Genomic DNA, 16,672 nt, shown 5'->3' on the forward strand with positions numbered 1-16,672 from the left:
ATCATCGCTCTTGGCCTGCCAACATAATACATTTTCCTTCCCCAGGATCACCTTTCACCAAAATGAAAACCTGCCCGCGTGTCATGTGCGGCACAAACAATCCAAAACACACGAGCAGCCCAGGGCAACCTCGATAAACATGACATAGGATAATCCACTTGGGATATTCAGAGCATGCCACTGACCTATTGGGGAATGCAGAGCAGCCAGGGGAAGCTCCAGTGGGTGCTCGTGTTTGGAAAGCTGTGGCTCTCATCTCTGAGACGCTGCAAGCCCCAAGTCCTTAGGGTTTGGGGGAATGAAGAGATAAGAGCAACTACTTGGAAGCAGCTTGTTCTCCAGACTGAGCAGATTGACAAGCAGATCTCTGTTGTCAGATAATACGACCATACCCCCAGACATGATCCCTTCTTTCCCTTGCTCTAGGTTCAATTCCCTGAATTGTATGACATCAGGTTTAGCTCAGGGTGTCAGGGCAGGCTGAGAACAAGCCTCATCAGATCCCTTGTCAATACAAGGCACAAACCTGCTATCTGCAAAACAGTGAGGTGCCTTTTCATGCTCAGCCTTCTTTTGAGATGGACTTGTTTGGCTTTTTCAAAAGAAGAAAATTCAGCACCATTGAAAGACCCTAGAAAGGTTCTGCTCTGACTGCTGAGAACAGAAATGGGCTGCACTGCTCACAGTTGGCATGGAACCATCGGGAAACAGCAACACAAGGTTGCCCAAAACAGGTTGTGACACTGGCCCCAGAGAGGGGTGCAAGTGTCTGGACATCTGGACGGACCCTTGCCACTAGAGGCAGCCATGGAAACAAAAAATAACACAGACAAAGGGTAACAGATTATGATACAACACCGACAGAGCTTCCCCAAGGGGAGTCTGTTCCCACAACCAATTGACCTAGATTTCACTGCAGACAGTTTAAAAGCCTCCCCATCCCCTGGAACCAGTGGGATCCTTCAGGTGAAAGAAAACTTTAAAGTTCTCTAGCCCAAGGAGTGGACACACAGCCCCTTCTATTGCAACCTTCTCTAACCATGGTTGTCCTGTTCAGGCACAAGCCTGGCTTTACAAGACATTCCCAAATGCATGGAAACATTAACATGCAAATAGGAGCTGGGCAGTGCTGAGCTGTTCTCAAAGCCTCTAATTTAATATGATGAACAGAAATTTTTCAGTTAATTTAGTGCATATTCTACACACCAGTCCAAGACTTGTAGCACTCAGGAGGCATTGGCTGGTGTCAGTTAACACTATCAGAGTTCAGAATGAGTTACAGAATATTGACATAGAAGTTTGATCCACTTTTGAGCACAGGACCAAAACACTACGTTACCCTAGAGACTGTGTCTCCTTTAAAATCTGCCCAGACTTTGGGTCATCTGCCAGCATCTTCAAAATGATGATTTTCTATTTTCCTTTAGTACGCAATAGTTGTGTTTTGTTACTCAACTACATTAGAAAAAAGGTCAAAGATGTTCTAGGTGCTGTAAGAGCCCCACAGACGAACTTTCTAAACTGCCCTTTTAGCTTTCTGTGCAAAAAGTGAAGCATTACAATGATTGTTAAATCACATCTTCATCAATATTAGAAGTGAGGGTTTCCCCCAAAAAGCAAGCACTGTGTAAGAGTCAGGTGAACAATAAAATGTCCTCTGTTGAAGCTACTGTTGAGAATTCTTATTTGCTAGACTTTCAATAATTAAAATTTGCCTAAATAAATCACTCCCTGCTGCCCTAAGTTAATTATGTAAAAAAGATATCATCACTGGTGACTCTCCTGTTTTGATGATGACGCTGAGTCAGACACGTAAAAGAACAATCAAACTCAATGCTAAGCAACTTATTTATGTTTGCCTTACCATTGTTACTAATAAGAACATTATTTTACTGAAAGCCCACTGAGAGCTCAGCTCCTGGATAGCAGTTGTTTTATAATTAATGTTTTCTTCCTACTGGCATGTTCTTCAACTCTCTTTCATCATATTCTCAGATTTTCAAAGTACAGTAATAGTATTTCATGCAACAGAAACCCTTTGTTCAGGAAGAGTTAGAGCATGTAAAGTAATCAGCACCACAACAGCATTATCTTCTATTTTGGGTAATAACTACAAGTCCTTCTAAAATGCTTTTCCATCACTGGTTTCAGCATTAAAAAAAAACAACATTGAAAATCCTTACCTGTATTTTACAAATAAGGAAAATGAAGCACTCAAAAGTGACTTATCTGAGACCTCCCAGTGAGCCAGTGACTGGGAGGAGCAAGCAGTGAATGAGGAGCAAGCAGATTCTGCATTACTGCTTCCAGGCACCCAAAAAATCAAAGGATGAACAGGAATGGAAGGGAACTCCAATGAGTGGAGCTACAGCCAGAGCTCTGCCTTAGGAGCTGCCCTATATTCTCACAGCAGGGTGTGGGCTCTGGCAGGGCACTATGAGGAGAGCTGCACCAGTTTTCTGTTATCACTGGTCCCTCACTGTGCACATTTTGTGGGTTTCACCTCTCAGAATCCTTGCTGTACAAGCAGAAAAAGGGCCCAAAGCTGCCCCACACCTACAACACCTCTAATAGTAACACATTCCCATCTTCATTGCTGCTGTTGAACAACTTGATTTTTAAAAAAGATAGGAAATGCATCCAAAAAATAGATTATTTTAAGGTATGGATTGAAACTAGTTATTTGCGTAGCAAATTCAATGGGAATTGGGACCTGGCATATCAAATGTTTAAAAGTGGAGAGACTGTGAGGAAGAACATGCCCATTTGTGAATTTGTTTATAAGTGTGTGTCAGCTGCATGATGAAACCAAAACCGTCAATGCTTAGTGAGTCAGCATCCAAACCAGCATCAGGACTGGGAGAGTGCTCAGTGTTTATGGAAAACAGGGAGAGTCAAGGGGACAGGAATAAATACACGACGTGTTTAATGGAGCACCTGGGTGAGTGCAGACTCAAAAGCCCCCAGATGAAGCAAACTCAGGTGCTGTGCTTTTTTTAATGCAATCGTTTTTAAAGGCAGAAGAACCTAGGCCACAGGGAAAAAAAAACATACAAAATTAGCCTTCACAGCAACTTCCTGCTCAAGAGTCTAATGGGAACAGTATCTGGTATTCACTTGTCCTGTCCTCAGTTTTGAATGAGTACTTAAGTAATTCCAAGTCAGCTGTGTAGTGAGTGCAAGAGTGATGCTGCAAATTTGTACCATGTATTTTGAAAAGAATGAAAATGTGGGACAAAAACCTTCACAAAATCCTCCACCACAGCAGTTTGAGTTCATTTTATTCCTTGGGAGTGTACCCCCAGATGAGCATTTGTCTGCAGTGTAGGCACATGCTCATGGTTTATAGCAGAGTCCAGATTTCACCCATGTTCTTGGATTCTAGAAAGTTCAACTATGACTTCATTAGGCCTTACACTGCTTAAAAATAATTAATGTAGAAGTTAAATGGTTTGCCACAAAACATACTGCAACTCAGTATCAGAGCTAGCTGTCAAAATCAACAAAGTTGTTTTACTGCACTTCTATTAGAAGCTCCCATTCTGCAGTCCACCTTTTCTGTTACTCCTTTTCATTCACTCATCCAGAGAAAACCAATCTTTTCCTGAAGAACATTTTCCTTTATATTCCTGTTTAAGATATTCAGGAGATTTGCCTGCCAGGAACTACCTTGCCACCATTTTGTGGCAAAGCCTATTTGAACACCTGGGGCCTAATACAGGTCCACTGTACCAAAGCAACTGGACAGAGACTCCACTCTAATACAAGCAAATCTGGATAAGTCATAAAACCTCTACAAGCACAAGAAGGGAGAATTTTTAAGTGAAAAACAATGACAGTATCCAACTCCTGCTGAAGTCAGGGCAATGGTGCTGCCTATGACTGCACAAGCACTGAACCTATCACAGACCTGCCTTTTCTAGCTCTGTCTCAGGCAATCCCAAGAGCCCTGGAGGAAACAAATGGGTTTTTTTATTTATTTTTGGTGGGCAAGAACAAAAACAGAAACCACTGGCACCAACATCCCGTCTTCTGTAAAATGCCTGAGGCTCAATGTACAAATAAGCTTTCCATTTTCATCTTCCTACTGCTATTTTTAGAACATCTTGGCAGTGCCAGATGCCTCTTTCAAAGGCTGGACTCTCCAGACTGGAGTTAAGATTTATAACCACGTGCTGGCTCGCCACAGATGTTGAAGACAACAGGCCTGTGGGAAAAGCTCTCCCCCAGCATTGTTAGGATGACATTGTTCTAAAAGCTGTTCAGAACAGTCACTCACAGCATCTTGAGGATCTCCACGTAGCAGCCCAGGATCCTGTCAGCCTGGGGGCTCAGCTCGATGCTGATGGTGCTGCAGGTGGGGCTGACCATCAGGCAGTCGATGAGGTTGGGCTCGCTGTCGTTGCCAACGCCGGCCGTCATCTTCTGGTTGGCCGTGTTGTTGCGCTCCACCTCCACGTGGATCTCGTTGGAAGTGACAATGACTGGTTTGAGGCGGGATTCAGTCAAGGTGGCCTCCTGAGAGACCAGGTCAGGGCTCGTGTGGAGAAGGCGGAGGGGGAGGTTGGGCTTTCGGTCGCACTGCTGCTGGCAGCCGTTCCGAATTTCCTTCAGGCTTGGCGAGTTGTCCCGACTGAATTTCAGAAAGAAACAAATCATTTCCGTAGACAGACATACCAGCAGGGAGCAGGAGAGAGAGTGCAACACTGAGAAGCCACAATTTTTTGCAATTTCCCACTACATTTCACCCCAGCGCAGCAGATGATTTTCCTCTGTGCAATCGGATTACTGAAATCAATTAAAAACATTAAAAGGCTCCAATAAGACTGTTCTGCAGCCCCTATTTGACAAAGACTTGAGCTTTTCATTACTCTAATTGACAGACCAGTTTAGTCTAAAGGTGAACTTTCCTGTCCAAGTTGTGCAAAGCTGTAACAGAATCCATGCCCAAGTATGTATCTGGCTATAGTACATGCCCAGACATTTGTCTGCAGCCCTCGTGTCTGGAATTTGTGTTGGACACTGAGCAGCCCCTGTCCGTGCTCTACCATGAGGAAAGTCAGATAGGCATAAACAAACAGGAAACCTAGCAGAGGGGAACCCTCAGTGTCTACTGGAAACTGGCTCGTGTGTCAAGAACTGCGGCGTGTGAGGAATCATATTTTCCACAATAACGGAGACGGAGTTGTGAAACCAGCTCGAGTTCAAAGCTGCAGATACACAGGGATTTACACACATCCCCTTCGTCAAGGTCTCACCCCTGCCCTTCTTCACTCCCTTGGTGAGTACCAGGGAAGGAAGGTTCAGCTTCTCTCAAGTTTTCCAGCACACCCATCTCACGCTGATCCTGTTTGTGACGAACACATGGTCAGCTGGGGATTCACACTGACCTGTTGATGAATTCCTCGTAACAGGAATAAATGGCAGCTAAGCAGACAGCTACAAGATTTGGCAGGACCCTGGGATGTGGGCATTGTCCTGTTGGACCATGCATGCTGGAAAACAAAAAACAAGATGATCTCATTGTGAGGAAGGTTTCTGTGGGCAAAACCAGTCAGGCAGAATGAGGTGACAGACCTGGATAGGCATCCTTGGGAGATCTTCAGAAGGGCCATAACAGAGAGATATTTTAACCCTCTAAATCCAATGGCTTTACTTAGGAACAAGGGTAAACTGAATCATCAATTTAATTGATATGGTATCCCTAAAGTCCTCCCAAAATCTCACACTTAAGTGAGCATGATGAGCTTGAAAGTTAATCTGAATCATTCTGCAGAGCCTTTGAGTCTAAATGCATATGAAGAATGTACACACAGCAAAGTCTATTAGCTTGCAGTGAGGAATTAGGCAGAAAACCCCAGACCTATCTGAGAACTAGCATTTTGAAAAAGAGACTTCAGCAACACTGCCTGAGGGACTTGATTAATTTGTTTTTATTTGCTGCTTGCCAGTACCAAAGAGCACCAGCTCCTGTTAACAGCCAGTAAAGCAGGGTTGGGAGAAGTAACACACCAAAACATGGACACAGGATTGGAAATACACCATAAATGAAATGTAACCAACCTGTGAATAAACTTCTTCACCACCTCCATTCCAGCATTCAGCTCATTCAAAGACAGAATGTACTCCTGAGTAAAGAGCCGCAACCGAGGGCACTTCCCAAAATCCTGTCCAAGAAGGAGAGACTCGGTGAAGATGGTGAATGTACATCCAAACTGTGGGTTTTCAAAAGAAGCCAGCTAAAACAACTGAATTCACACTGCTATTATGCTGACAAGCTTCAAGAGAAGAGCATCTCTGCACACTGAAGTAATGTTCTCCCCACTAATAATGACAGCATTTCCAATCTCTTCTTTCCTTTATACCCACTTTGAAAACAAAGCTCTGTACAATAAAACTAAAAACCAAAAAATTTCACCTATACTTATATCTGTTTTGCACCTTTCACTTAATATTTTGATTTTGAAATACATTTTTTTGTTTGGCGCGTTTGCTTCCACTCTTAACTGCAGATTTTTTAGAAATAAAACCCCAAAAATATTATACTTCCATGTCTGGCATGAGTATCTATTCTGGTTTTCGAGAAAATCATTTTGACACGCTATCAATATGCAATCAAGTATAAAACCAGAGATCAGTTTTCTCTCCATGGATTTTACTCCAGTTATGCTGTGAATTTGACAGGTGAGCTCAAGAGTCACTTTCTTTAAATCCTGCAGTCAGAGAGGCACCTGCTAACTGAAATCCTGCATCTCCTCACATCACATCACCTGCTATTTTTAGATGTGAAAGGAGTAAATTCTGCTGTCTGAGTGTTATTCCACAGCACATTTCCTCACATTTACACAGGTGTAACCTTATTACACAGGTGTTGCAGAACTACAGAGCTGAATTTCCAAGTGGGGAACAAGGTCCGCTGAGGACAAACAAGCACTCCCAGCTATTCCTCCAGCAGCTGCCTGTGGAAGTCAGCCTGGAAAAAATACATGGCAGCTGAAATGTTAAAGAAATGCCACAAATGGTAATGAACTAGTGGTGGTCTGTAAAAGGGATGATAAACTCCCAGAGCACTGAAACCTTCTGTTAACTCATTTTGGTTTCAGGCACTCCTGTAGCACAACCTGCATTAACACCTGGTAAGTTTTACAGCCAGAGAAAATGACCAAAAACTTGAAAACAAGCTTAGGCTGCACAATGTTTCCTTCAAGCCCTAAATGTCACTGCTGGTACTGAATGGCTGCCTGGTAACTTCAGCCAGCAAAGGGACTGTGGGCAATTCCACATCATTACAATTAGCATCATTAAACTTTTAACAGCTCCTTCTGGCAACTTGAACCAAGGGCAGGAGACCATGTGTGCTTCATAGAACATTTGATTAATTTCATGAACATGCCTTGCAAGACAACTTTTGCAATTGCAATGAAGGTTTATGAAGGTTTTCAGTCTGTCTAGGTGTCCTAACTGAAATTGGAATCAAAGTCCAAGAGATCATAAAGAGGATGTCATTGCTGACGTCTGTAAAATAAAATATCTCTCTAAATTTAATATAATGCCCTATCACATACCAAGCATAGAACAATAAACACCACCAATACTGTTTGCTCGAAAAAATAAAAAGAAAAAAAGAAAGAAGGGTTTATATTCAAACATTTGGGCTAAGTCTATAAACAGCTAAAATCCAAAGGTTTGGGAGGTTGCTGAGCACTCCTCAAACAACTCAGCACACAACATGCTCCAGTCCTGTAACAAGTATTATCACCAAGACAAAAACCTATCCTAGTTCGAGATGTTGAAATCAGAGATAAATGAGACACTCTTTCCCCATTTTGTAGATAGAAAACTGTGGAGCAAAACTTGTTGGGAATTTTCAAAGGCCACAGAACAAACTGGAGGCAAAGGTGGGAAGAGCCAGCTCAGTCTCCTGCCCCAGGGACTGCACGGGGCCTCCTGAGGGGATGAAGTTTAGTGTCCCCCTAAAGAGTAACTTTATTTATGTGCACACACACACACACACACACACATTCTCTAAAGCACTATTCAGTACAGAAGTCTCCAGAGGGTGGTAAAGTGCCCAAATCCACTCCAATTAATACCTGACACCATAAATTCTCCAACTACACACTGCGGTACAGACATGTTGATTTTCAATCTGCAAATGTTAAGTATGGTAAATATACCCAATTCTCTGAAGCTAACCAAATACAAGCATTACACTATGCATTTAGATTTTATTTGAGACCCCTCAAGAGCTCTGGATGCTTTAAAAAAATCAGTCTGGAATCCAAGAATAACATTTACAGAATATTTCACTGAACACTACAGAATATTCAAAAATGTTTACATGTCTGCATAGTGCTGGCACAGAGCCAGGAATATGACCTTTTTGCCATCTTGGGCTTTTTACCTAGTTCTGTAAACTTAGGGAGTTAAATAATATTATTGGAAAAATAAGAAATACGACCTGTTTTCTACTGGGTTCATGCTAATCACAGCATGACAAAAGATGGTCTCTAAAATTATATGCTAGTGAAAAGAAGTTGATTATGAAGTTACAGAGGTTCATCCTTGAGATCACAGCCAAATCAACTGTCTTAAATATTTTATTTATTTGTTATTCTTTGCCACTGCATTGTGAAGTAAGACTTCTTCATGTAACTTAAAAACATTGGCAGGAAACTTAATATGCCACAAAAGCTGGAGAGCTGGTAAATACCCCAGACCTCTATTAGGAAAGGAATATGGATGATGCAAGAACATTTCAGAGTTTGGGAGAGGGGCATCTGGTCTACAGGGTGGAAAGCAAAGCAGGGCACTTATTTCAAATACTGACAAGGAATTGATCAGCAATGAGAAGAAAGTCTGGGTAAGAACAGCCATAAAATGACAGAGTTCCTGTAATGAGAAGTAAGTATAGCAGTAGAAAAGCATAAGGATATTCAGAAAGCTGAGGTAAGAACTCACTGGACATGGTCTAAGGAAAAAAGGAAAGCAAGAGGACTGGTGGTGTCTTACAGAAAAAGTGTTGAGGGCCCAGTTCAAAATGAACAAAGTCCCCATTTTCTGCCTTTGTTATTTATTTGATTTTCAAACTGTTTTAACTGCAAGGATGGCATGCAGGGAGTAAATAAGGAGCCAAGCAAGGGCCAGGTGGGAAAGAGCTGGAGCTGCATATGCTGCCAAAAGAAACATCCCTCAAAGCACGGCTTTGCTTAGATGCTTTTGAGGATCCCACTGAAAGCTGATTAGTTCTGCACTGATGAAGTAACACACAATTACACGCAGCATTCACACTTTGGGTGGCAGGGCAGATTTAGATACAACAGGCATCACAGGCAGAGGATCACAGAAGTTGTGGCAGTAAAACCTCCCCAAACTGCTGGAGCCCCCTTGAGCACTCACCATGTTGTGTTTGAGGATCCTCTGCACCACCGGGGTGAACACCTCGATCACCACCATGGACCGCGGGCGCTCTCGGCAGTGCTGCAAGGAGCAACAGGTCACGTTGTGAGCTGCAGGAATCCTGGAGATGGGCATCCCCTGGCTCCACACCCCACGCATGGATAACCCCAAGATTAACAAGATTCAGGGGCTAAATTAATCTTTCCTGAGATTAAGGCACTTGTGACACTGCTCGTTCCTATGGATTTGCTGGCGTCCAGTAGAAGATTCCCATGGGAGCTCACAAATTGCAAATTCCCTTCCCTGTCCCCCATTCTTCCCAAAAGTCACTGCAAGGTACCATTTTGGGGTCTTACTGCCAACAGTTTTAAAAGGAAAGAGGCTGGGGATAGGAAGATATGATCACACAGGCACTGTAATGCAAAAACCTCCTTTCTCTGGGATCCAGCCTAAAAACCTGTGGTGGATCTTGGGAGGTACCAACAACCCACTCTCCCATCACAGGATGAAATATATAATCATAATATGTCAGACAGAGTAATTTAGGTTGAGAAAGATCTCTGAAAGTCATCTGGTCCAACCCCCTGCTCAATACAGGGTCGATTTTGAAGATAAATTCTCTTCATTACCCTGTCCACTTCTGTTCTGGGAAGTCCATAACCTGTTTGCCTTCCTTCAACTACACACATCCCATTGCACACATTTACAGACAATTGGGCGCCCAAAGATCAAAAGATCAAAAAATCCCAAATCAGGAATAAAAATGGCTACTGCTGATCTAAGAGTGCTTATAAAAATGCAAGACTCAGTTTCTGTAGGAAGAAGCAGCTGATTAATAACTCTGGATGGGAATTACAAGCAGCATCCAGAGTGCTTGACAAATCCATACCCAGTCATCAGCAAGCAAATTTAAGCAGACTCGAAACTGAAGCACAAACAGGCCTTGAGGAACAGCAGTATTTTTAAATCCACAAGGTCTGCAATCCAAACTACTCTGAAATTTATGGATAAAGGATACAAAATGCAGCACAAGCATGGATTTACCAGAGAAGAGGATGAGTCCTTATAATCTTCCCACTGCCATTATCCATAAGGGCTGATGGGACACCTGACCACAGTGGCTGCAGTGATTTCTGCATTAGCTAAGCACAGCATGCAGGAGGACACCTCTTGTACCCAGACTGAGGTGTGGGAGTCTCAAAATTTTAACTCTCACACAGTATCAGGACAAAACACTCCGATATACTAAGCATATGATGGTATTTATCACAATGGTGCTGTTCACCATTCCAGTATCATTGCTTGCTGACCAAAAACTCAATCTGGGCAGGAGGTAAGAAGTTACAGAAAAAAAAACAACCCCCCACTCAAAGAACTACAGTCATATACAGCTATGAGATTTCAGAAAGCAAAGCTGTTCGGATACCTTGCAGAAGAATTCACAGAGGTCAGGAGGAGGATGGTTGTTTTCCAGCAAAGGTGCAATTGCCTTTAAAAAGAAAGGGAGAAAAAGGAGAAAAATTGAATTTCAAGGCAGCAACTGGAGAAAGCATACTGCAGTGAAGTATTTTTCTTGGGGGCATAAAATCTCACTTTTAGAAAAGGACAAAAGCATCAAAAGAGAAATTAGAGGTGGGCCATGTGTTTATTTTACAAGTAAGCTCAAGCACACCTCTGCTATGAATCCTCAGGAAAACTCTGCTTTTAACTACATCAGTGTAAATATGTAAAACAGGCAAAGGAGTGCACTATTTATAATGGTTTAAATGGAAACAGGAGCAGAACTTTTTGCTTTAGGATGTAATAAAGCAAAGATGAATCCAGCTCATAGCTTCAGCCAGAACATCTCCCTAAAAGAAAAAACTGAACACCACCACACACACATATCCTTTGCAAACGAGTTCAAGCTCTTTTTTTGTGAGAAAGAGCTCACTAAAAGCAACCTAGCACTGCTCTTACCTGGGAAGACCCTATTTATCAAAATCAAGCATCTAACTTTGTAAAAGCTGAGATCAACCATTCCTTTGCTGCTGCACAAACCAATGTGCTTATGCCGGGTAAACACATTGGAGGTCATACCTGTCACTGAGGGGGTAAATGAACTTATGCTGTTCTTGCTTCCTTTGTAAACTTGAAATGGTGCCAGAATAATATATTCTACGTGGTGGTGCCTTCAGGCCTTTCCACTCTTCAGTTACAGGGATTCCCAGTACCCATTTCCATGTAAAACACTAAACACAGCAGCCAGGACATTGTGTATTAAGCAACTGAACACCAGATATTTTATCTGCATGGCACCTGGGGTTTTACTAAGGCTTTGCTTTGGTTTCTGCTCTTCCTCTCATCTCCTTACTCAGCCCTGTGAATCTGCTGGCAGCAGCTGTGTTTTCACAGAGGTCAAGATCAGTGTGAATTTCAACAAGGAAACCCAAGCAAACTGCAAAGCTCTGCTTGGTTACATGTCAGAACGATGATACTCATTATCATGGGCCATCCTTCTGCAACTGGTCACTCCTCCTCTGGTGGTGGCCCAGCCACAGGGAACTGAAGGAGAACACAACCCCATACAGAAGATCCTTGCTCCCCATCCAACACCTGAGCCCAAGATCTTTCCTGAACCCATGTTTGGGATTGTTTGCTTCAGGATATCAACAACAGAGACAGTGACAGGTCGTGGCTCTGCCTCTGTGGTCAGTGTGGCAGACTGACAGCCTGACAGCACCTTTCCTGGGTTTTCCTCACAAGTTTATGGCCAGAAGCAGCCACCCTGTGCTGTGCCACCCTGTGCTGTGCCACGTTGCCCAGCCATGGCAGCACGTGTGTCCCATCCTGAGCAGGAGGGGACTGGTTGGGATACTGGGATATTGATCTGCCCCAGCACCATCCAGACAAGGAAAGCTGGTCCCATCTGCATGGCCAAGCACTGTGTACTTTCCACACGCTACATAAATACACACTATTAGCAATTCTTTCCAGGAATAGCCCAGGTTATCTGGGTAATGGCAGTGAGCTCTGAATGCCCAGGAACTGCCAGCTCCTTAATGGCTTGGGCACAACCTACACGAGGGCAGGACCTGGACTGAAGAAGCCATCATCCAGAACAGAGCAATAACAGAGCTGAAAGGACCTTTGGAGGCCACCTGGTTCACCTTCCCTGATCACAGCAGGGCCACCTCTCATATTTTATTTCAAAATCATTCCCCTAGTTTTAACTGGGTGCCTGAACTACCCTTGGCACTAGAATTAAATGAAAGTTATGGCAAAGAAAAGTAAATGCTATTTCAGAGATTTATCTCAGTGGTTGATTCCAGCTAAGAGGGTACCTTAAACAGCAGTTAAACACAATTAACACCTACTAGCAGCTACCTGCCACCTTGTCATTTTGCAGAAAGAGTCACAGAGATGTGATACAATCAGATGGTGGTGAGGCTCTAGATTAGATTACTGTGAAAGTCTCCTGGAAATTGCCAGAAAATTAAATTAAATCACAGTGATGAGGAACCAAGTTCCACCTCTCTGATACTTTGTTTCACAAGCAACAGAGCTGCCATTTGATTCACTTATTTCTATGGCTAAATGAATGTGACCTACAAAAAAGAAAAAAAGTTGAAGAGGATATTTTTGCAAATAAGTTAGCAGGGAGTTAAACTGGAATGACACTTACAAGAGCAATCCCTTGCTCACATACCCTGAGCAATGGAGACATTCTGTATATGGTAGCATTAGCCCCTCAGGAAACTACTCAGCCTAAGGGTTTTATAGGGCACATCTGGAAATGATGGGGTTGGACTATTTAAAGTACATATACAGATATGGGTATTGCTGTGTAGCCTCCTAAGGAGGCCATTTGGAGAGACTGTTAACACTCAGCCTGCTGTGCTCTCTCACACAGGCTGATGAGAAAGCTTTATTGTCATTCATCTATGAAACAAGAATAGAGAAATGGCAAAGCCACACAAAAAATAGACAAATGGTTTTCATTCCTGCCTAAGCTCAGCAGCATTGGTGGAAAGGCTTTCACATTTGCCCTACTTCACTGGGGCAGAGACAGGCACTAAGAGAACTGTTATCAAACAATATAGATTTGTCCTCAGCTTTTGACAGAAAGGTACTCACCACAATAATGCTCTCATGGTCTTGAGTGGTTAAGTTGTTGTTCTGAAAGAGTTGAATAGAAGAAAGAAGAGTGAGCCAAGAGCACCCTTGAGCTGGTACATCAGCACACAGAGTCCTCAGCTACCACCAGACGCAAGAAGAAAGGCTCAAGACTCAATTGCTTATTTCCTGAATAAAAACCATGGCATTAAAATCATTCTCCTAAAGGAGGTGGTACAGTGCCTGCTGTGAGGACTGGAGCAAGCCCTCATTCCTCCTTCAGCTCAGCACACAAACACCAGCATGCCAGAGGTCTCAGTCAGTTGAGAAAGTAAAGCCAGCAATACATTTCTTTAAAATGCTTTCTTAGGACAAGCTCTATGTCTTTACAAAAATTATTAAAAGGATTGTTACAATGCGTTATTTTGTGGCCAGTTTTCCCAAAATTCTTTCTTTAAACACAGCACCAGGAAAAGCCAATAAGTTGACGGAAGTCACCTATGCTACCACATATGCAGAAGAGTTTGCTCTGTGCTTTTTCAGCAGCATGATCCATCCAGAGGTTACAAAGCTGTGACTTGCTAAGATTTTTGACTACTGCAAGAAAAAACAACAGTGGATTTTTTTTCTTATATCAAATCCTTCTGCTATCACATAGAACTAAGACAAGAAAAGCCTGCTTGGCATTACAATTTCTGTCCATGAAAAGTTAAATATTTGAAACAGATGTTATAGCAGGAAGATAGATAACTCTGAAGAAATACACTTTTCTTCATCAGAATTAATAAAAATAAAATAGCTACACAATTAATTTGTTGGTGTGTGTATATATATTGATACAAAAATAACTGGTCATGGAAGCAAAGCCAGTGGAATAGAAGTCAAAGGGAGCTTTACCACTGACTTAGGACATGAGTTAAACCCAGGTACATTTACCGTAGATAATTAAAAAACCAAAGAAACAAAAAACCAACCAACCAAAAAAGCCAAACCAACAAACACACGATAAATGGGGCTTGTTTTGTTTCCAGAAATCAACGTAAGATGGGTCAAATTTTCCTTCTCCCCACCAAGTGCAAACTCCACTCAAGTGAGCAGAAGTCACGAGCAAACTTGCAGGCAGAACTTTGACAGCCCAAGTTAAAATAAAACCCACCCCCAAACTTTTAACTGTTTGTCTCTCATCTGAGAGCAACAGGAGCCCTGCTGAGGTACCTCTGAGAGCAGCTTGGAGACAATCTCCAGGGGTGCCTGGTGGATGGAGTCGTCCTGCAGCGGGGACGTCAGGGCCATGTCCACCAGCGTCCGGATCTCCTTCAGCACCACCTCCCAGCGGCTGGGGTTGCTCAGCACCTTCTTGTACTTGTAAATCTTCTTCTGCAAGACACGTCAAAGGGCCACACTGACACCACCATAAACCCCCTGAATGCAGCTGTGCTTCCAACTGCCCAAGGGGGGTGCTTTGTACGTTGAGTTTTGCTTTTTGATGGCTGAAACACTGTACTTGTAAATGGACAAGAAAACCTTTTATGTTTAAACCAGTTTCTTCTGTGGAAGCAATGAGAAATCATGATTCTTTTCATTTCAAAATGAGTTTTTTAACTCCAGAGCATCTTTCTTTTCAGCATCTCCTCTCAAACACCTTCCTCAGGCTAACAACACATACTTGCTATTGAATTGTTTCTAAAGCTTAAGTTCTTTTTAAGAGACTCATTAAGCAAAGGGAGAGAGAGGGAGGCCATCAAAACATCACTCTTATAGATCCTTTATTCTGAATGTGAATTCATATCCAGAATTCATTTCAATTTTACCAAAGGAAAAGAAAAATCTCATACACCATCTTTGGTCTTGAAGGAGCCTGAAAAAGCCATGATGTCACCCTCCAGCTGCAAGAGAAGCCAACTTATAAGTCTCCAAATCTTGCACACAACAGCATTTCCACTCTCAAGAACAGCATGCCTGGTTGCCTAACCCCATCTGCCCCAGCTCCCTGCATGCCCCTGACCACGTCCAAGTTATTTCATCAACTGCCCCATCCACAGACCAGCTGGATAAGCAGAGGACAACTCTTACTCCTCAGCAGCCACATGACCACAAACTATGGAACAGAGGCTGCTTTATATTATGAAAAGCAATCTTTAGAGAAAACCCACCCACCCAAATTCCCAGAGGTGGCTCGGTGACACTCTACAAGTTCAAGGAAATGATGATGAGTGTTCAAACATCACATCTGAAAACAACATAAAGGGCACATGAGAGTCAGGAGGGGCTGCAGAAGAGCGTGGAGGCAGTGCCAGAGGCAGGGAAGGAGCTCTGCACTGAGGGACAGCAACTGCCAGGACCCCACTTGTGTTTAGTTCACATTCCATTCCACTCCCCTCTCTGCAGGAGCCTGGTCCTCTGCAAAAAGGGATGTTGAAAAGTCTGGACACATGCTCAGGTTTATTTAACAGCACTGGCTGAGCACTTATGTTTACATGAAATCATCAGAGTTTTGCACTAAAAATGGATCTTACATTCCTCAGCAGCATTTCCATGAAAATCACATAAACTGCCCATTTTGTGCAGCTTTGCAGATTCCAGCTGCACGTTTTGGGCTCCACATGAGTGCAACACTCTGCACAGGGCCCGTGGGCTTTGTTTGGCTTTGGAGCTTTGTGGTTCCTGGCATTTCCCCCATGCTGGCCCAGGGCAGCCCCAGCAGGAACCATCTGAGCATGCTGGCTCCCTGCTTATCAGCCACTTCCTTCCCACCCTGGAGCAGATCTACTGCTCTGCAGCAAACAGGCACCTCTGAACCCCCACCTGAAACACAGGAGAAGAGAACAATGCAGAAAAATACAGATTTCATATGCACTGGGTTTGTCAGCACTGTTAGAGGGGGGAGAGGAGAGTGGCACTAGGCTGACATGTCAAGGCTGATAAAGCAATCCAATTATCTTTTTAATTAAATTCATGCCAAGTACAAAAGCGCATTGGCAGTCTAGTTCACACTTCCAGTGCATTTTAAGCCACTGAAAAGCTAAAGGAACATAAAAACATGCTGCAGACATTATCAAATGTGGCTGGGATTTCAAAACTGCACAAAAATCTTTGTTCTTCTGAGCTCCTTGGGACAGAGTGAATCCAACAGTGATTTTAAGCTACCAGCACTACTTCTAGATCACAGATTTCTTGG

At 43.1% G+C, this 16,672-nt stretch overlaps 1 protein-coding gene across 1 annotated transcript in view; it reads right to left on the reverse strand.

Annotated features, from left to right (window-relative positions):
- CMIP (c-Maf inducing protein) overlaps positions 1-16,672 on the reverse strand; it is a 130,635-nt gene that overhangs the window by 20,245 nt on the left and 93,718 nt on the right. Inside the window, exons 4-10 of the mRNA XM_030956323.1 lie at positions 14,710-14,871; positions 13,516-13,557; positions 10,826-10,888; positions 9,400-9,480; positions 6,064-6,167; positions 5,391-5,495; positions 4,280-4,633 (exon numbers count right to left, since the gene is read on the reverse strand). Coding sequence (XP_030812183.1) covers positions 4,280-4,633; positions 5,391-5,495; positions 6,064-6,167; positions 9,400-9,480; positions 10,826-10,888; positions 13,516-13,557; positions 14,710-14,871 — 911 coding nt within the window. The remainder of the gene's footprint in view (positions 1-4,279; positions 4,634-5,390; positions 5,496-6,063; positions 6,168-9,399; positions 9,481-10,825; positions 10,889-13,515; positions 13,558-14,709; positions 14,872-16,672) is intronic.

This window comes from Camarhynchus parvulus, chromosome 11 (assembly GCF_901933205.1).
Source record: "Camarhynchus parvulus chromosome 11, STF_HiC, whole genome shotgun sequence".
Lineage (NCBI taxonomy): Eukaryota > Metazoa > Chordata > Aves > Passeriformes > Thraupidae > Camarhynchus > Camarhynchus parvulus.